This window comes from Hyperoodon ampullatus (genome assembly GCF_949752795.1).
Source record: "Hyperoodon ampullatus genome assembly, chromosome: 7".
Lineage (NCBI taxonomy): Eukaryota > Metazoa > Chordata > Mammalia > Artiodactyla > Ziphiidae > Hyperoodon > Hyperoodon ampullatus.
This window is the reverse complement of record NC_136920.1, coordinates 61,568,673-61,590,693: the sequence shown is the minus strand read 5'-3', so window position 1 is coordinate 61,590,693 and position 22,021 is coordinate 61,568,673. Positions and strand designations below refer to the sequence as shown.

General features: G+C 38.9%; 1 protein-coding gene across 1 annotated transcript; it reads right to left on the bottom strand.

Moving 5' to 3' along the window:
• Positions 1–1,000, bottom strand: LOC307056505 (olfactory receptor 52I2-like; the record flags this gene model as incomplete). Its single annotated transcript, XM_079709321.1, is given in 3 exon segments — positions 1–884; positions 887–955; positions 958–1,000. Coding segments are annotated over 3 exon segments (996 nt in total).
• Between the last annotated feature and the right edge of the window lie 21,021 nt (positions 1,001–22,021).

Below are 22,021 nucleotides of genomic sequence, written 5' to 3'. Positions count from 1 at the left end.
TCATGAACCCAGGTTGGAGTGGTTAAAGAGGCAGTGCGTCAGCAAGCTCCGTGTTCGCTCCCTTATTTGTTTGGTTCTCAGGCCATAGATGATGGGGTTTAAGGTTGGTGGGATGATCAGGTACAAGTCAGCTAACAGCACCTGGATGTGCAAAGGCACTATGCCCTTCCCAAGCCAGGCCACATAGATGGATGCCATCCCAGGTAGGTGGTACAGAGCCATAACCCCGACGTGGGAGCTGCATGTACTTAATGCTTTCAACTGAGCATTCTTTGCGGAGAGACCAAATACTGCCTGAAGAATCAAGTTATAGGAGGCAGCAATAAAGGCCACATCAGAACCCACAGTAATGGAGATTCTGTGGGTTTTCATAGTAATGGAGGAACCAATGAAGCTGTAGAGACTACTGGACTTGGGGTCGGCATATGCCAACTTGGCCACGGCTATGTGCCCACAGTAGGAATGGAGAACCACATTGGAGCCACAGAAAGGCAGATGACTCACCATCCAACTCAGTGGTGTCATGAATATGATAGCTCTGATAGTGATGATCACACTCATTCCCAGTATCACTTGAGGTGTGAGAATTCTCTTGTAGTGTAGGGGCTTACAGATGGCCACATAGCAGTCAACAGCCATGGCCAGTAGCAGACCTGTCTCCACAGCTGTGGCTGCATGGACAAAATACAGCTGAGTGAAACAAGCATTAAAGCTGATGAAGCTCTCTCCTAAGGAGAAAATGCTCACCATCTTGGGCACTACCAAGGAGGCCATAACAATGTCCACAGCAGCCAGAATATACAGGGAGCAGTACATGGGCTCTTGTAGAGTGGAATCCATCCAAATTACAGTCACTATGAGGGTGTTTTCTAACAGGGCTATGTATACATGATGCTCAGTGAGATAACCAGCCAAAGATGTGAAGATTGCAAACCTGGAATACCCACCAGGACGAGGTGACAGGGGGTTCCATTGTATGGTTGTAGGGTGGCCCCAGCATCACAGATGAGACTGCTTTCCTGTTAATATATAAAATGATGTAAAAGGATGCAATCCTGTAAGCCTTGTTCCCAGCTATGGTGTTTGGAGAGCCTGATGGTATTCTCAACTCAGTGGACCACAGGATTAAGGAACTGACATCTGACAAAGTTTTCCTGCTCCACCTTCCATCCTCCTCAGTACTGTGCCTTACTAACTTCTGTTCATCGTTCAAATATCATGAGTTACGTCCTTCAGGAAGTCTTCTCTGCCTCCTGCCCCATCCCATGCGGAAACTAAATTAGGTACCTTCAGAGCTTTTATGGACTCTCATCCATGCTGACCTCTGAGGGACCTAAACTGACAATTCCAATACTCTACCTGTGACTTTATTGTATTCAATCATATGTGTCTTGTTCATGGCCTTGTACCTTATACCAAGTGTGTGCACCCATAGCTGTGGTGCACAAGTCCATTAAAAGAAGATATGTGTACTCATTATAGCAAACAGTTGAATGAATGAATGAGAAAACAGAGGAAAGAGTTTTATTTTTGTATGTTCAGTTCCTAATATTTAATAATTGTTGAATGAAACTTTGTGAGATTGAACATGTCACATTGTGCATCTTCTCCTTCCTCAATCTCTCACTTCCCTAATATTGCATCTCTCAAGGCCTCAGGCTAGTGGGTCACCACACCAATTGTGTGACTATGTTGACTTTACAATAGTCATATATAGCCCAAGAACTGTTTCCCAGGTGTCCAGGCAATCTTAAATGAAGAGTGCTTATTTGCCAAGCCTGGAGACTAGCGTGCTATTAATTATCACCCCATCCCTCCCCTCAGTCAGGAGTTTTTAAGTCTAAGAACTTTCCATATCCTTGGAGACTGCCTTCACTTGACCTTTCTTGGATTTCTCATCAGGCCTGGCTCCTCCCTAAAAAATTGAGTAGATCAGATTGATGGAGAACTGGCCACAGAATCCCATCAGCTGCAGTAGCATTTTCTCTTTTAACCAAGGATGAGACAAACATTTACTTGGTTCTCAATGCTAATCAAGTGACATACATTTGCCCCTTCCATTTACCCCCTGGAGAGCCTACCACTAATTGACTCCACACCCAAGTACCAAAGCAGCCTTGATGAGAGTCCTCAGAAGTTTTCTAAAAAGCCAAATTTCTGGGATATGATTACAATCTGTGGTCTTTATTGAAACAGACAAACAAACATAACCCCTAAACATAAGAATGCCTTATAATGGAACAGACTGAATAACGAGCTCTGTTTCATGGTCAGAGGACCTTGCTGTGATGGGTGAAACATCTTCAGTGATAGATCATGAGAAGATGCAGGAAAACTTTGAAGTAGAATGATAGTGCAAAGTGAAAACATGTATATCCTTAAGACAGCTGTGTGTTTCCTGAATGCCACAAACTCAAGGTTAAGCATCATTCCTTAAAAAGTAGAAGAAGAGTCTAAGGAACCAGAATGCCTCCTCCCCCCACTCATTTCTGATCCAAGATCTTCCTGTCTTCATCTCTGCCCGGTATAAAATCACCTTTCTTCTGAGGGCAGTCTCAGCCAGTGCCTGCCCATCCCTCCTCTCTCTAGCCCTGGCAAGTTGTAACTAGTCATACCTTTCACTCTCTTGAGAGAGATTTTTCCCCCCTCATTCCTTTTTCTTCTCGATTAGCACTGCTAGAGGTTTACATATCTTATTAGTGCTTTCAAATGACTGGACAGTTTCGTTGGTCTTTTTTTTTTTCTTTTTCACTCTTCAATCTATTGCTACTAAAAATTTTCTTGCTAAGACCAACAATGATCTCCATCAATAACATGTTACCAATCTAGTGTTTTCTTTTCATTCTTTATTTTACTTGACCTATCCCAAACATTTAACATTACTGCTTGGTCTTTTTTTTTTTTTTTTTTTGGTTAAATTTTTTTAAACATCTTTATTGGAGTATAATTGCTTTACAATGGTGTATTAGTTTCTGCTGGATCACAAAGTGAACCAGCTATACGTATACATATAATCCCATATCCCCTTCTTCTTGTGTCTCCCTCCTACCCTCCCTATCCCACCCCTCTATGTGGTCACAAAGCACAGAGCTGATCTCCCTGTACTATACGGCTGCTTCCCACTAGCTATGCATTTTATATATGGTAGTGTATATATGTCCATGCCACCCTCTCACTTTGTCACAGCTTACCCTTCCCCCTCCCCATATCCTCAAGTCCATTCTCCAGTAGATCTGTGTCTATTCCCATCTTGCCCCTAGGTTCTCCATGACCATTTTCTTTTCTTAGATTCCATACATATATATATATGTTAGCATGCAGTATTTGTTTTTCTCTTTCTGACTTACTTCACTCTGTATGACAGACTCTAGGTCCATCCATCTCACTACAAATAACTCAATTTCCTTTCTTTTTATGACTGAGTAATATTCCATTGTATATGTGTGCCACATCTTCTTTATCCATTCATCTTTCAGTGGATACTTAGGTTGCTCACATGTCCTGGCTATTGTAAATAGAGCTGCAATGAACATTGTGATACAGGACTCTTTTTTGAATTATGGTTTTCTCCAGGTATATGCCCAGTAGTGGGATTGGTGGGTCTTAGGGTAGTTCTATTTTTAGTTTTTTAAGGAACCTCCATACTGTTCTTCATAGTGTCTGTATCAATTTACATTCCCACCAACAGTACAAGAGGGTTCCCTTTTCTCCACACTCTCTCCAGCATTTATTGTTTCTAGACTTTATGATGATGGCCATTCTGACCGGTGTGTGATGATACCTCATTGTGGTTTTGATTTGCATTTCTCTAATGATTAGTGATGTTGAGCATCCTTTCATGTGTTTGTTGGCAGTCTGTATATCTTCTTTGGAGAAATGCCTATTTAGGTCTTCTGCCCATTTTTGGATTGGGTTGTTTGTTTTTTTAATATTGAGCTGCATGAGCTGTTTATATATTTTGGAGCTTAATCTTTGTCCATTGATTCATTTGCAAATATTTTCTCCCATTGTGAGGGTTGTCTTTTCGTCTTGTGTATGGTTTCCTTTGCTGTGCAAAAGCTTTGAAGTTGCATTAGGTACCATTTGTTTATTTTTGTTTTTATTTCCATTACTCTAGGGGGTGGATCAAAAAAGATCTTGCTGTGATTTATGTCAAAGAGTGTTATTCCTATGTTTTCCTCTAAGAGTTTTATAGTGTCTGGTCTTACATTTAGGTCTCTAATCCATTTTGAGTTTATTTTTGTGTATGGTGTTATGGAGTGTTCTAATTTCATTCTTTTACATGTAGCTGTCCAGTTTTCCCAGCACCACTTATTGAAGAGACTGTCCTTTCTCCATTGTATATCCTTGCGTCCTTTGTCATAGATTAATTGACCATAGGTGCGTGGGTTTATCTCTGGGCTTTCTATCCTGTTCCATTGATCTATATTTCTGTTTTTGTGCCAGTACCATACTGTCTTGATTACTGTAGCTTTATAGCATAGTCTGAGGGCAGGCAGCCTGATTCTGCCAGCTCTGTTTTTCTGTCTCAAGATTCCTTTGGCTACTCGGCGTCTTTTGTGTTTCCATACAAATTGTGAAATTTCTTGTTCTAGTTCTGTGAAAAATGCCATTGGTAGTTTGATAGGGATTGCACTGAAACTGTAGATTGCTTTGTGTAGTATAGTCATTTTCACAATATTGATTCTTCCAATCCAAGAACATGGTATATCTCTCCATCTGTTTGTATCATCTTTAATTTCTTTCATCACTGTCTTATAGTTTTCTGAATACAAGTCTTTTGTCTCCTTAGGTAGGTTTATTTCTAGGTATTTTATTCTTTTTGTGGCAGTGGTAAATGGGAGTGTTTCCTTAATTTCTCTTTCAGATTTTTCATCATTAATGTATAGGAATGCCAGAGATTTCTGTGCATTAATTTTGTATCCTGCTACTTTACCAAATTTATTGATTAGCTCTAGTAGTTTTCTGGTAGCATCTTTAAGATTCTCTATGTATAGTATCATGTCATCTGCAAACAGTGACAGTTCACTTCTTCCTTTCCAAATTGAATTCCTTTTATTTCTTTTTCTTCTCTGATTGCTGTGGCTCAAACTTCCAAAACTATGTTGAATAATAGTGGTGAGAGTGGGCAGCCTTGTCTTTTTCCTGATCTTAGTGGAAATGGTTTCAGTTTTTCACCATTGAGGACAATGTTGGCTGTGGGTTTGTCATATATGGCCTTTATTATGTTGAGGTATGTTCCCTCTATGCCTACTTTCTGGAGGGTTTTTATCATAAATTGGTGTTGAATTTTGTCAAAAGCTTTTTCTGCATCTATTGAGATGATCATATAGTTTTTCTCTTTCGATTTGTTAATATGGTTTATCACATTGATTGATTTGCATATATCGAAGAATCCTTGCATTCCTGTGATAAACCCCACTTGATCATGGTGTATGATCCTTTAATGTGCTGTTGGATTCTGTTTGATAGTATTTTGATGAGGATTTTTTTGTGTGTGTGTGTAAATTTTATTTATTTATATATTTATTTTTGGCTGCATTGGGTCTTCATTGCTGCACGTGGGCTTTCTCTAGTTGTGGCGAGCGGGGGCTACTCTTCGTTGCAGTGCATGGGCTTCTGATTGCGGTGGCTTCTCTTCTTGTGGAGCATGGGCTCTAGGTGCATGGGCTTCAGTAGTTCTGGCATGTGGGCTCAGTAGTTGTGGCTTGCGGGCTCTAGAGCACAGGCTCAGTAGTTGTGGTGCATGGGCTTAGTTGCTCCACGGCATGTGGGATCTTCCCGGACCAGGGCTCGAACCCATGTCCCCGGCATTGGCAGGTGGATTCTCAACCACTGCGCCATAAGGGAAGTCCCTTTGTTGAGGATTTTTGCATCTATGTTCATCAGTTATATCGGCCTGTAGTTTTCTTTCTTTGTGACATCTTTGTGTGGTTTTCGTATCAGGCTGATGGTGGCCTTGTAGAATGAGTTTGGGTGTGTTCCTCCCTCTATTATATTTTGGAAGAGTTTGAGAAGGATAGGTGTTAGATCTTCTCTAAATGTTTGATAGAATTTGCCTGTGAATCCATCCAATCATGGGCTTTTGTTTGTTGGAAGATTTTTAATCATAGTTTCAACTTCAGTGCTTGTGATTGGTCTGTTTATATTTTCTATTTCTTCCTGGTTCAGTCTCTGTAGGTTGTGCTTTTCTAACAAAATGTCCATTTCTTCCAGGTTGTCCATTTTATTGGCGTATAGTTGCTTGTAGTAATCTCTCATGATCCTTTGTATTTCTGCAGTGTCAGTTGTTACCTCTCCTTTTTCATTTCTAATTCAACTGATTTGAGTCTTCTCCCTTTTTTTCTTGATGAGTCTGCCTAATGGCTTATCCATTTTGTTTATCTTCTCAAAGAACCAGCTTTTAGTTTTATTGATCTTTGCTATCATTTCCTTCAATTCTTTTTCATTTATTTCTGATCTGATCCTTATGATTTATTTCCTTCTGCCAACTTTGGTTTTTTTTTTTTCTTTTTTCTCTTATTGTCTTAGGTGTAAGGTTAGTTTGTTTATTTGAATTGTTTCTTGGGGTAGGATTGTATTCCTATAAACTTCCCTCTTAGAACTGCTTTTGCTGCATCCCATAGGTTTTGGGTCATCGTGTTTTCATTGTCATTCATTTCTAGGTATTTTTTTATTTCCTCTTTGATATCTTCAGTGACCTCTTAGTTATTTAGTAGTGTATTGTTTAGCCTCCATGTGTTTTTATTTTTTACAGTTTTTTCCCTGCAACTGATACCTAGTCTCATAGCGTTTTGGTTGGAAAAGATACTTGATATGATTTCAATTTTCTTACATTTACGAGAGCTTGATTTGTTTCCCAAGATATGATCTATCCTGGAGAATATTCCATGAGCACTTGAGAAGACAGTGTATTCTGTTGTTTTTGTATGGAATGTCCTATAAATATCAATTAAGTCCATCTTGTTTAATGTGTCATTTAAAGCTTGTGTTTCCTTATTTATTTTCATTTTGGATGATCTGTCATTGGTGAAAGTGGGGTGTTAAAGTCCCCTACTATTATTGTGTTACTGTCAATTTCCCCTTTTACAGCTGTTAGAATTTGCCTTATGTGTTGAGGTGCTCCTATGTTGGGTGCATAAATATTTACAATTGTTATATCTTCTTCTTAGATTGATCCCTTGATCATTATGTAATGTCCTTCTTTGTCTCTTGTAATGGTGTTTATTTTAAAGTATTTTGTCTGATATGAGAATTGCTACTCCAGTTTTATTTTGATTTCTATTTACATGGAATATCTTTTCCCATCCCCTCACTTTCAGTCTGTATGTATCCCTGGGTCTGAAGTGGATGTCTTGTGGACAGCATATATACGGGTCTTGTTTTTGTATCCATTCAGCCAGTCTGTGTCTTTTGGTTGGAGCATTTAATCCATTTACACTTAAGGTAATTATCGATATGTATGTTCCTATTACCATTTTCTTAATTGTTTTGGGTTTGTTACTGTGGGTCTTGTCCTTCCCCTGTGTTTCCTGCCTAGAGAAGTTCATTTAGCATTTGTTGTAAAGCTGGTTTTGTGGTGCTGAATTCTTTTAGCTTTTGTTTATCTGTAAAGGTTTTAATTTCTGAATGAGATCCTTGCTAGGTAGAGTAATCTTCGTTGTAGGTATTTCCCTTTCATCACTTTAAATATGTCCTGCCACACCCTTCTGGCTTGCAGAGTTTCTGCTGAAAGATCAGCTGTTCACTTTATGGGAATTCCCTTGTCTGTTATTTGTTGCATTTCCCCTTGCTGCTTTTAATATTTTTTCTTTCTATTTAATTTTTGATAGTTTGATTAATATGTGTCTTGACATGTTTCTCCTTGGATTTATCCTGTATGGGACTCTCTGCACTTCCTGGATTTGATTGACTATTTCCTTTCCTATATTAGGGAAGTTTTCAACTATAATCTCTTCAAGTATTTTCTCAGTCCCTTTCTCTTTCTCTTCTTCTTCTGGGACCCTTATAATTTCAATGTTAGTGAGTTTAATATTGTCCCAGAGGTCTCTGAGACTGTCCTCAATTTTTTTCATTCTTTTTTCTTTATTCTGCACTGTAGTATTTATTTCCACTCTTTTATCTTCCAGGTCACTTATCCATTCTTCTGCCTCTGTTATTCTGCTATTGATTCCTTCTAGAGAATTTTTAATTTCATTTAATGTATTGTTCATCATTGTTTATTTGCTCTTTAGTTCTTCTAGATCCTTGTTAAATGTTCCTTGTATTTTCTCCATTCTATTTCCAAGATTTTGGATCATCTTAGTATCATTACTCTGAATTCTTTTTCAGGTAGACTGCCTATTTCCTCTTCATTTGTTTGGTCTCTTAGGCTTTTACCTTGCTCCTTCATCTGCTGCATATTTCTCTGTCTTCTCATTTTGCTTAACTTACTCTGTTTGGGGTCTCCTTTTTGCAGGTTCATAGTTCCCATTGTTTTTGGTGTCTGCCCCCATTGGGTAAGTTTGTTTCCATGGGCTGTGTAGGCTTCCTGGTGGAGGGGACTGGTGCTTGTGTTCTGATGGATGAGGCTGGATCTTGTCTTTCTGGTGGGCAGGACTGCATCCAGTGGTGTGTTTGGGGGTGTCTGTGAACTTATTGTGATTTTAGGCAGCTTCTCTGCTAATGGGTAGGGTTGTGTTTCTGTCTTGCTAGTTGTTTGGCATGGGGTGTCCAGCACTGTAGCTTGCTGGTCGTTGAGTGGAACTGGGTCTTTGTGTTGAGATTGAGATCTCTGGGAGAGCTCTCACCGATTGACATTATGAGGGGCCCGCAAGGTCTCTGGTGGACCAATGTCCTGAACTTGGCTCTCCCACTTCAGAGGCTCAGATCTGACACCCACCCGGAGCACCAAGACCCTGTCAGCCATACGGCCAGGTACGTGGGGAGTTTCTTGCCTTTTGGGAAGTCTGAGGTCTTCTCCCAGTGTTCAGTAGGTGTTCTGTAGTTGTTCCAAATGTAGATGTATTTTTAATGTATTTGTGGGGAGGAAGGTGACCCCCACATCTTACTCATTCAGCATCTTGAAGCTTATTTTTTGGTTAACTTTTTGATTGAAGTATAACATATCAATATATACTGTGTAAAATGCACAGAAGGTGTATAGTTGATAAAGTTTTATAAAGTGAGTACATGAACACACCCTCATGGCCACTACCCAGATCAAGATACAGGCACAATTGCTTCCTGGTTGTTAAGGTGCACTGTTCTTCAGAAAGCTCTGTCCAAACTCTCCTAAGACATTTCCAGCCTAGAACGTGCCTCTGACTTCAACCCTGCAGAGACATTCACATGAAGACCTGGAGAGCCAATCACTAAACAAAAGTTTAGACAAGTCACTTAACTAAATCATAGGATATGTGAGGATTTTTTATTCCTATTTAAAGGGTGGGAAATACACAATTCAAATTAAGATTGTCTTAATGGTAAAAGCAGTAATGCATAATTCATTCAAATGAAGCCTTTGTGTTTATGATAACCCTATGCCTCCACTCTACAACCAAAAGCACATACCCCCAATCAGCCCTACTGCTCAGTTTCTATTCTCATAACTCCCCCTGGTCCCTGAAAACTGTCTCTCCATCATCCCAAGGTGAGACATACCCCTTCCTCTCACAGCTTTGAACTAAAGTATCATGTGTTCCCTGTTCCTTTTCTTTCCCTGATTGTCCCATCACTTCCAGAATGTGATCTTAATATCAACAGTACTCACAAGACCTGACCAGCCCTTTTTAGTGGGGTTAAGGATTTATATCCTCCTTTCTAGGGTGACCCTGCCTTTGAGACTTCATCACGCCCAACACCCAGTCCCCAGCTCAGTTACCCACCACTCTGGAGTTTTCTCTATTTGACTTCCTCTGGTAGTCCACATTTCTTTCACTCAAAAGAAGGGGGATTTATACAGGAATCTTCAGGAGGAGCAGGAAGAGTGACACAAGATCAAACATGAACAACATAGAGTCATGGTGAGGAGTATTGTCATTTTCAAAGACTTCCCATGGGGAGCCCTCTTCCCCTATAGATTCTCTATCACCCTGCTTTTTCCCTGGACCCTCCAACTTCCGTTGGCCTCTGCCCAGTAGCCAAACACTGTAACTCCTCCAGAGACTGATTGTTTGTTTGTAGTCTACCCCCTGGAGTGTTCCAAACTGCAGGAACAGGAAGGTAGTTAGTGGATGAAAGGCTTTGTTTCCTCAAGTCCTCAGGGGATACCTAAGAGTTAGAAGAATATAGCATGCATTCTGAAAAGAAAGCAAAAGGCCCAAGATTAGTTAGATTGTGAAACCCTGTTATATGCCAAGCACCCTGCTAAACACTTTTCAAAGATGATCTCATTCAATTTTCACAATCCTTTGAGGTAAGCTACCATTATCACATCTACATTTTATAGATGAAATTGAGTTGCATAGAAGGTCACAAAGATAGTAAACCAGTCATGGTTCAAATTCTAGCACTCATATTTCATTTCACTTTGTTGTCACACTGATAGCATACTTAATCTCCAAAGTCTGCTTCTCTGTTCATTTCCTCAGTTCCGCCTGGGAACTCATGTAGGGCTTCTCCTAGCAGTGTGTTATAAAGTCTTATTTGAACAGAGAATGGAAATAGAGTACAAGGGAGGCCAAGGAAGATAAGCTTTTCAAACTGGGGGAAGAACATGGACCTCAGCACAAAGATATGAAAAGACAAAATGTTCTCCAAACAGAAGATAAACCAGAGAAGGTAGAATGCAGGGTACTTGAAAGAGAATGCAAATAAATGAGGCTAGAGAGGTGCATGGGCCATATTTTAGAGGTCCTGACTTCTGCCTGGGTATCACCGTGGGGCAGGAATAAAGCTGAGAGAAAGAAGCCAACATGTGCAAGATATAAGGGTTTTTTAGTGGCAAAAGATATAGAGATATATGGAAATATGAAAAATCAGGAGACAATGCTGCATGCTCCCAGTTCCCCGATTCCTCAGCAGAGACATAGTTATTAGTGATATGAATGGTGAGAGGCCTTCTGCTGCCTTTTGGAGGGTCATGGAGCTGCTTCATGCCTTCCTCAGCCAACACATTTCTAATGACCGGGAGGTAGTCTAGGTTCCATTTACTATGCTTAGTTTCAATTAGAAGGTCCATTCTTCAAGCCTGAAAGAGAACTAGTACCCAAAAGTGCTGTACTGTGCTCTGCCCCAAGGTAGACAAGGAGACATTCAGAAATAGACCAAAGATCTATCCTTAGGAACATGCCATCCAAGTTTACTAACTTGTTATTTACATTAGTTGATACAGAACCTCAGTTCCCAAGATCCCTGCCCAAAATATTACTGAGATTTCTCAGGAGTTACCTGTAGTAGGTATCTGACATTCATACTCATTTGTAATCCCCTCCTCCCCTTGAGTGTGGACTCAACTTAGTGAATTGCTTCTAATGAGTAGAAAGCTGCAAAAGTGATGGGATTTCACTTTGGAGAGTAAGTTACCAACAGACTGTGACTTCCAACTTGCTCACTCTGTTTTGCTGTGTTTCTCACTCTTTCTGAGGTTCTGTGGTAAGCCAGCTGCCATGTTATGAGCTGCCCTGTGGAGAGATCCACATGGCAAGGAAATTATATCTCTGAGTGAGCCTGGAAGTGCATTTTCTGAGGCTTAACACCAGTCATGTGAATGAGCTGGGAAACAAATCCTCCTCCAAACGAATCTTCAGATGACTAAGTTCATTGCAACCTGTAAGACAATCTGAGCCAGAGGCACCTAATTAAGCCACATCCAGATTTCTGACCACCCCTCTCCCATCAGAAACTGTGAGATAATAAATGTTGTTGTCTAAGCTGCTGAATTCGGGCTGATTTGTTACACAGGAAATATAACTAATACAGTAGATAACCACATATCTATAGTTTCACATTTACTACAAGAGGAAAGTTAACGCCACCACCACTGGCCATTTTTGCCCTTGAGGGCAGTTAATTGATCATGACCATCCTGGACCCCTGGGTCCCAAAATTGCATGATAATGTGTGGGGAAGATGACTTTTCCCGCTGTTAATGATCTGATAGTTCTGTTCCACTAAAAACTGAGAGGCAGATCTCAAGGCAGTTTGCTTGTGACATGGTATGTCAGAGTTTATTTACAACCCTCTGTGCCTGGGACCCTGGAGGAACAGACAGGGGCCAGATTCAATTAACAGCCTTCAGGCTGTCTACCTAAATTACCTCTCACATTCAACATACCTGGCTTCTATTCCTCTTAGGAGATATTATCTGTCTAGATGATCTTCAGTGACACTCTACAGGCAACAACCAGACTACTTTTGGAATATTTGACCATTTAAATCTTTGACTCAGGATCTGCTTCTGAGAAAACACAGTCTAAGAGAAGTGGATGCTCTTGCCTTATTCCTGATCTTCATGGTGATTGTTTACTCTTTCTCCCTTCAGTAAGATGCATTTAGGAATGAAGTACACATATCAATTACAATCAGTTCTTATTCGAGTGCTTTATGAACAGTAAGTGACAAGAGTCTTTTTACCGTCTCTGGAAAGAAGCCTGTTGTGTTGTGTTTTCCTTTTACCAATTAATGTGGAGATTTAAATTAAAGGATTTCCCATAATTGAACCATACTTACTTTCATTGAATAATCCCACTTGGTCATGGTGGATTACTTGCATAACGTGGTTGGATCTGTTTGCTGATATTTTAATTAGTATTTTTGTATCAATACTTATGAGGAAGTTCATCCCTAGTTTTCCTTTTCTGCACAGTCTTTCTCAGGTTCAGCCATCGATGTAACTCTTCCTATGTAGGGGAAAAATGGCTGTCTTTCTTCTTTACTTGCAAATCTCTCTTTTGTTCTCTGACTCTCCTGTGAAATCACCTGAACCTATTGTTTTTTCAGAGTAGTTCTTAGCTTTATTTCTTCAGTGCAAATTTGTACTTTCTACCTCTACTGAGGTCAATTTTGACCAAAGGTATTGCATTCTATTTTACTGTATTGTACTGTATTATACTGTACTAATTTCACCCATGTTTTCCAACTTATTTGCATAGAATTGTGTAATCTCTAATCGTTTTTTGTTTTATCAGTTTCAGTGATTACTTCTTTTTTTTCTCATACTTTATGAAGTATAGTTGATTTACAGTGTTGTGTTAGTTTCAGGTGTGCAGCAAAGCAGTTCAGTTATATACATATTTACATTCTTTTTCAGATTCTTTTCCATTATAGGTTTTTACAAGATATTGAATATACTTCCTTATATTATACAGTGGGTCCTTGTTATTTATCTATTTTATATATAGTAGTGTGTATCTGTTAACCCCAAACTCCTAATTTATCCCTCCACACCCCTGTCCCCTTTGGTAACTGTAAGTTTGTTTTGTATGTCTTTGTAAATTTGTTCATTTGTATCACATTTTATATTCCATATATAAGTGATATCATATGGTATTTGTTTTTGTCTTTCTGACTTACTTGATTTAGTATGATAATCTCTAGGTCCACCCATGTTGCTACAATGGCAATATTTCATTATTTTTATGGCTGAGTAATATTCCATTGTATATATATACCACATCTTCTTTATCCATTCATCCGTCAATGACATTTAGGTTGCTTCTATGTCTTAGCTATTGTAAATAGTGCTGATATGAACATTGGGGTGCTTGTATCTTTTCAAAATAGAGTTTTCTCCAGATATTCGACCAGGAGTGGGATTGCTGGATCATATGGCAACTCTATTTTTAGTTTTTGAAGGAACCTCCATGCTATTTTCCATAGTGGCTGTATCAATTTACATTCCCACCAACAGTGCAGGAGGGTTCCTTTTTCTCCAACCCTCTCCAGCATTTATTATTTGTAGACTTTTTGATAATGGCAATTCTGACCAGTGTGAGGTGATACCTCATTGTAGTTTTGATTTGCATTTCTCTAATAATTAGCCGTGTTGAAAATCTTTTCATGTGCCTGTTGGCCATCTGTATATCTTCTTTGCAAAAATGTCTATTTAGGTCTTCTTCCCATTTTTGATTGGGTTGTTGTTGTTTTTTTGATATTGAGCTGTAAGAGCTGTTTGTATATTTTGCAAATTAACCCCTTGTCAGTCGCATTGTTTGCAAATATTTCCTGCCAGTCTGTAGGTTGTCTTTTCATTTTGTTTGTGGTTTCCTTTGCTATGCAAATCTTTTAAGTTTAATTAGGTTCCATTTTTTATTTTTGCTTTTATATCCATTACTCTAGGAAATGGATCCATAAAAATTTTTTGCTGCGATTTTATGTCAAAGACTGTTCTGCCTATGTTTTCCTCTAGGAATTTTATAGTATCCGGGCTTACATTTAGGTCTTTAATCCACTTTGAGTTTTTTTTTTGTTTATGCTGTTAGAGAATGTTCTAATTTCATTCTTTTATATGTAGCTGTACAGTTTTCCCATCACCACTTATTGAAGAGGCTGTCTTTTCTTCATTGTATATTCTTGTCTCCTTTGTTGAAGATTAATTGCCCATTTAAGTATGGGTTTATTCTTGGGTTCTCAATTTTGTTCTATGACCTATGTGTCTGTTTTTGTGCCAGTACCATGCTCTTTTGATTACTGTAGCTTTGTAGTATAGTCTGAAGTCATGGAGCCTGATTCCTCCAGCTTAGTTTTTCTTTCTCAAGATTGTTTTGGCTATCTATCTGAGATCTTTTGTTTCCCTACAAAGTTAAATTTTTTTGTTCTAGTTATGTGAAAAATACCATTGGTAATTTGATAGGGATTGCATTGAATCTGTAATTGCCTTGGGTAGTATGGTCATTTTAATAATATTGTTTCTTCCAATCCAAGAACATGATATATCTTTCCATCTGTTTATGTCATCTTCAGTTTCTTTCAGCAGCATTTTATAGTTTTTGGAATACAGGTCTTTTGCCTTCTCTGATAGGTTTATTCCTAGATATTTTATTCTTTTTGATGTGATGGTAAATGGGATTGTTTTCTTAATTTCTCTTTCTGATATTTGGCTGTTAGTGTATAGAAGTGCAACCCATTTCTGTATATTGATTTTGTATCCTGCAGCATTACCAAATTCATTGATGAGCTCTAATAGTTTTCTGGTGGTGCCTTTATGATTTTCTATGTATAGTATCATGTCATCTGCAAACAGTTTTACTTCTTTCCAATTTGGATTCCCTTTATTTGTTTTTCTTCTCTGATTGCTGTGGCTAGGACTTCCAAAACTATGTTGAATAAAAGTGGTGAGAGTGGACACTCTTGTCTTGTTCCAGTTTTTAGTGGGAATGCTTTCAGCTTTTCACCACTGTGTATGGTGTTAGCTGTGGGTGTCATATATGGCCTTTATTATGTTGAGGTATGTTCCCTCTCTGCCCACTTTCTGTAGAGTTTTTATCATAAATGGATGTGGAATTTTATCAAAAGCTTTTTCTGTATCTACTGAGATGATCATTGGTTTTTATCTTTCAATTTGTTAATGTGGTGTATCACATTGATTGATTTGTGGATACTGAAAAACCCCTTCATCCCTGGGATAAATCCCACTTGATCATAGTGCATGATCCTTTTAAAGTATTGTTGGGCTCAGTTTGCTAGTATTTTGTTGAGGATTTTTTCTTCTGTGTTCATCACTGGTATTGGTCTGTAATTTTCTTTTTGTGTGTGTGTGATATCTTTGTCTGGTTTTGGTGTCAGGGTGATGCTGGCCACATAGAATGAGTTTTGAAGTGTTCCTTCCTCTGCAATTTTTGGGAATAGTTTGAGCAGTATAGGTGTTAACTCTTCTTTTAATGTTTGGTATAATTCACCTGTGAAGCTATATGTTCCTGGACTTGGGTTTGTTGGGACATTTTAAATTCCTGATTCAATTTCAGTACTGGTAATTTGCCTGTTCATGCTTTCTATTTCTTCCTGAGTCAGTCTTGGGAGATTGTACCATTCTAAGAATTTGTCCATTTCTTCTAGGTTGTCATTTTACTGGCATATAGTTTCTTGTAGTAGTCTCTTGTGATCCTTTATATTTCTGTAGTATTAGCTTAACTTCTCCTTTTTCATTTCTGATTTTATTGACTTGGGACCTCTCCCTGTTTTCCTTGATGCATCTAGCTAAAGGGTTATCAATTTTGTTTATCTTTTCAAAGAACCAACTTTTAGTTTTGTCGATCTTTTTTTTTTTTTTTTTGTCTTCATTTCATTTATTTCTGCTCTGGTTGTTATGATTTCTTTCCTTCTACTAACATTGGGTTTTATTTGTTCTTTTTCTAGTTGCTTTAGGTGTAAGGTTAGGTTGTTTATTTGAGATTTTTCTTGTTTCTAGATGTAAGTTTGTTATCACTATAAACTTCCCTTTTAGAACTGCTTTTGGTGCATCCCATAGATTTTGGATGGTTGTGTTTTCATCTTCATTTGTCTCTAGGTATTTTTTAATTTCCTCTTTGATTTCTTCAGTGACCCATTGGTTGTTTTGTACCATATTGTTTAGCCTCCATGTGTTTTTGTTTTTTGTAATTTTTTTCTTGTAGTTGATTTCTAGTCTAATAGTGTTGTGGTCAAAAAGGTGCTTGATATTATTTCAGTTTTCTTAAATTTACTGAGGCTTTATGATCTAGCATGTGATCTATCCTGGAGAATGCTCCATGTACACTTGAAAAGAATATGTATTCTGCTGCTTTTGGATGGAATGATATGTGTATGTATATATATAATATATACATAAAATCAGGGGCTTCCCTGGTGGCGCAGTGGTTGGGAGTCCGCCTACCGATGCAGGGGATGCGGGTTCGTGCCCCGGTCTGGGAGGATCCCACATGCCGCGGAGCGGCTGGGCCCGTGAGCCATGGCCGCTGAGCCTGCGCGTCCGGAGCCTGTGCTCCGCAACGGGAGAGGCCACAACAGTGAGAGGCCGCGTACCAAAAAAAAAAAAAAAAAAAAAAAAAAAAAAATCAATTAAGTGCATTTGGTCTAATGGGTTGTTTAAGGCCTGTGTTTCCATGCTGATTTTCTGTCTGGATGATCTCTCCATTGGTGTAACTGGGGTGTTAAAGTCCCCCACTATTATTATGTTACTTTCAATTTTTCCTTTTATGTACATTAATATTTGCTTTATATATTGAGCTTCTCCTATGTTGGGTGCATATATATTTACAATTGTTATAACTTCTTCTTGGATTGATCACTTGGTCATTATGTAGTGTCCTTCTTTGTCTCTTGTAAGTCTCTATTTTCAAGTCTATTTTGTCTGATATATGTATTGCTAGTTTGGTTTTTTTTGGTTTCCATTTGCATGCATTACCTTTTTCCATTCCCTCACTTTAGTGTGTATGTGTCCCTAGATCTGAAGTGAGCCTCTTTAGGCAACATACATACAGGTCTTGTTTTTGTATCCATTCAGCCAGTCTATGTCTTTTGGTTTGAGCATTTAGTATGTTTACATTTAAGGTAATTATCAATATGTATGTTCTCATTGCCATTTTGTTGTTTTGTATTTGTTTTTAATAGGTCTTTTTTTCCCCTTTCTTCTTTTGTTCTCTTGTGATTTGAGGGCTATCTTTAGTGTTATGTTTGGATTCCTTTTTATTTTTTGTGTGTAGATCTATTATAGATTTTTGGTTTGTTGTTACCATCAAGTTATTATATTGTAGTATACACACACACACACACACACATAATGTGATTGTTTGAAGTTGCTGATCTCTTAATTTGTACTCTCCTACCTTCACAACTATTATTTTTGATATCATATTTTACATCTAATTTTTTTGTATATCCCTTAGTTGCTTGTCGTACATGTAGAAAAGTTTACTATTGGGTGGGCCAAAAGGTTCATTCATTTTTTTCTGTAAGATGGCTCTAGTAGGACTTAGTTGTCTTTAACTTCATTTGAAACAATTTTGTTAGATTGTATGTGACAGCTGTCATATCAGTGTGCATTTAAAACAAGACTTATCAGGCTTCCCTGGTGGTGCAGTGGTTAAGCATCCACCTGCCAGTGCAGGGGACACAGGTTCGAGCCCTGGTCCAGGAAGATCCCACATGCCACAGAGCAACTAAACCCTTGCGCCACAACTACTGAGCCTGCGCTCTAGAGCCCATGCTCCACAACTGCTGAAGCCTGCATGCCTAGAGCCCATGCTCCACCACAAGAGAAGCCACCGCAATGAGAAGCCTGCACACCGATACGAAGAGTAGCCCCCGCTCGCCGCAACTAGAGAAAGCCCGCACAGCAACGAAGACCCAATGCAGCCAAAAATTAATTAATTAATTAATTAAATCTATTTTAAAAAACCATCAAAATTGGTGAATTTTTGTGTAGCCATTTTAATATTGATGATGGAAGAAAAAAGCAACATTTTCAGCATATTATGCTTTATTAGTTCAAGAAAGGTACTAATGCAACTGAAACGCAAAAAAAGATTTGTGCAGTGTATGGAGAAGGTGCTGTGACTGATCGAACATGTCAAAAGTGGTTTGCGAAGTTTCATGCTGGAGATTTCTCACTAGACGATGCTCCATGGTCGTGTAGACCAGTTGAAGTGGATAGCGATCAAATTGAAACAATAATTGAGAACAATCAACGTTATACCATGTGGGAGACAGCCGACATACTCAAAATATCCAAAGCAAGTGCTGAAAATCATTTGCACCAGCTTGGTTATGTTCATTGCTTTGATGTTTGGGTTCCACATAAGTTAAGTGAAAAAACCTTCTTGACCATATTTCCACATATGATTCTCTACTGAAACGTAATGAAAATGTTCCGTTTTTAAAACAAATTGTGAAAGGTGATGAAAAGTGGATACTGTACAACAATGTGGAATGGAAGAGATCATGGGGCAAGTGAAATGAACCACCACCAACCACACCAAAGGTCGGTCTTTATCCTAAAAAGGTTATGTTGTATAAGTGGTGGGACTGGAAGGGAGTCCTCTATTATGAGCTCCTTCTGGAAAACCAAATGATTAATTCCAAAAAGTACTGCTCCCAATTAGACCAAATGAAAGCAGCCCTCGACAAAAAGCGTCCAAAACTAGTCAACAGATAAAGTATGATCTTCCATCAGGATAACGGAAGACCGCATGTTTCTTTTTTTTTTTCCTTAACATTTTTATTGGAGTATAATTGTTTTACAATGGTGTGTTAGTTTCTGCCTTATAACAAAGTGAATCAGTCATATATATACATATATCCCCATATCTCTTCCTTCTTGCGTCTCCCTCCCTCCCACCCTCCCTATCCCACCCTTCTAGCTGGTCACAAAGCACCAAGCTGATCTCCCTGTGCTATGTGACTGCTTCCCACTAGCTATCTATTTTACATTTGGTAGTGTATATATGTCCATATATACACTACCACTCTCTCACTTTGTCCCAGCTTTGACCAGGCAAAAACTGTTACAGCTTGGCTGGGAAGTTCTGATTCATCTGCTGTACTCACCAGACATCGCACCTTTGGATTCACATTTATTTCAGTCTTTACAAAATTCTCTTAATGGAAAAAAATTTCAATTTCCTGGAAGACTGTGAAAGGCACCTGGAACAGTTCTTTGCTCAAAAAGATAAAAAGTTTTGGGAAGATGGAATTATGAATTTGCCTGAAAAATGGCAAAAGGTAGTGGAACAAAAGGGTGAATACGTTGTTCAATAAAGTTCTTGGTGAAAATGAAAAATGTTTCTTTTATTTTTGCTTGAAAAACTGAAGGCACTTTTTGGCCCACCCAATACTTTTGTCTTTTAACCACCCTACTGCTTTGTGTGTGGATGATTTCCTACCTTTACTGTATGTTTTCCATTACTGGTGAGCTTTTTCATTTTGTAATTTTCTTGTTTCTAGTTGTGGCCTTTCCTTTTTCACCTAGAGAAATTCCTTTAACATTTGTTGTAAAGCTGGCTTGGTGGTGCTAAATTCTTTTAGCTTTTGCTTGCCTGCAAAGCTTTTGATATCTCCATAAAATCTGAATAACAGCTTAGATGCCAGTTTGGGAAGCCCTTGCTAGTTGGGGAGCTGTCCTCCAGAGTGAAGTATTCTCTAAACCAACATCCAATGTATAGAACTGTGTCCCCAATAACTAGAATCCATGTTCCAGGAACCAAGGAATAGGAATATGTTTAGCTTCTCTCACCATCACCCCCAGCATTCCAGTTTTGGTATTTAAACTTCCTCTTCTCACAATCTTAAGCTCTTTTGAGTTTGAGGTCTTAGTTCAGAGGAAATATTTCTACCAGAGTTCTAGTAAAACTTCTACTGAACTTGAATCCTCAACTACCACTTGGTCTCTTTGGGTTCTTCATGTCAACAGACTAGCAGGTAAAGATGTGTATCTCTACTGATAAGCTTAGCTGGCCCTGATTACCAAAATGAGCCATCATTGTTGCTATACAATGGAGGTGGAGAGGAATATACCTGCAATGCAGGGGATTAATCAGCATGTCTCTTGGTTTTTCCATGCTCAGTAGTAATAGTATATGGGCAAATGAAGCAACTGGCCTGACAAGGACAAGACACATAATAGTTCAGACTCCTGGGGAGTAAAGATCTAGTTTACCCACTAGGCAAGCAACCGACACTAGTCAAAGGGTTAGACAAGAATGAGAAAAATCTATAATGAGTGGAGGAGGAAGAGGAGATGAACATCAAATACAACCTTAGGGTCAGATATGACAGGAGAGATTATAGCTTGTTTTACTCATCCCCTTGCCTTAAATCATGCCAGAGATTGCAGCTAGCTACTACTTTGAAGATAAATACATAAATGATTAACTCATAACTTACCTTTCTGGGAAGAAGTGAAAGCATGTTGTTTTAACAAAATAGATAGGCCACGTATTGTGGTGTGAGAGCTGGATATAATAGATGGCATGCATAGACATGCATGGTGCAAGGAGTGAAATATATCTACCTTTGTATACACCACGTTGGGTCTTCTCATCTTCATCTGTCCCCTGCACCTTTGTCCACTTGTTTCATTCCATCCACTGCTGTGGCAGCTTCTCTGTGTGGAGGCTGATCGAGTTCATGTAGGCACACCCACACAGTTCTTCACCTCATGCCCAAAATGCTTATGTCTCACTTCCCACCTCTAGGCTTCCTTGTTGACACTGAGTAATAATGTCCTGTGGAACCTACTTGGTACTCATGCATGCTCAATCCAGAAGTAAGACCAGTTAATATGTAATACAGCCAACCTTTATTAACAGAATATGGAAGCTGGAAGATAAATTCTCCTTCCCCTATCCTTACTCCAGACAGATTTTTCTAATATGATATCGTTCATTTGCATTTTACAAGACGCTGGCATGTTGGTAAGCATTCAGTCACGCTTGTTACAAAACGATGATCATCTTAGTAAAACACTGTCATATTCCCTTGCCTTTCTTCTCTGTATCACTTCACCTTTTCCCACTCCTGCTTCCCTGAAATTACAACTCTTAATGAAGTACCAATAAATAAGCTTTTTTTACATTGATCTACATGTATTTCATTTATTTATTTTATTTATTTTTTAACATCTTTATTGGAGTATAATTGCTTTACAATTGTGTGTTAGTTTCTGCTTTATAACAAAGTGAATCAGCTATACATATACATATATCCCCATATCTCCTCCCTCTTGCATCTCCCTCCCACCCTCCCTATCCCACCCCTCTAGGTGGTCACAAAGCACCGAGCTGGGCTTCCCTGGTGGCGCAGTGGTTGAGAATCTGCCTGCTAATGCAGGGGACACGGGTTCGAGCCCTGGTCTGGGAAGATCCCACATGCCGCGGAGCAACTGGGCCCATGAGCCACAACTACTGAGCCTGAGCATCCGGAGCCGGTGCTCCGCAACAAGAGAGGAAGCAAGAGTGAGAGGCCCGCGCACTGCGATGAAGAGTGGCCCCCACATGCCACAACTAGAGAAAGCCCTTGCACAGAAACAAAGACCCAACACAGCAAAAATAAATAAATTAATTAATAAACTCCTACCCCCAACATCTTAAAAAAAAAAATCCCAATGGCATTTAAAAAAAAAAAAAAA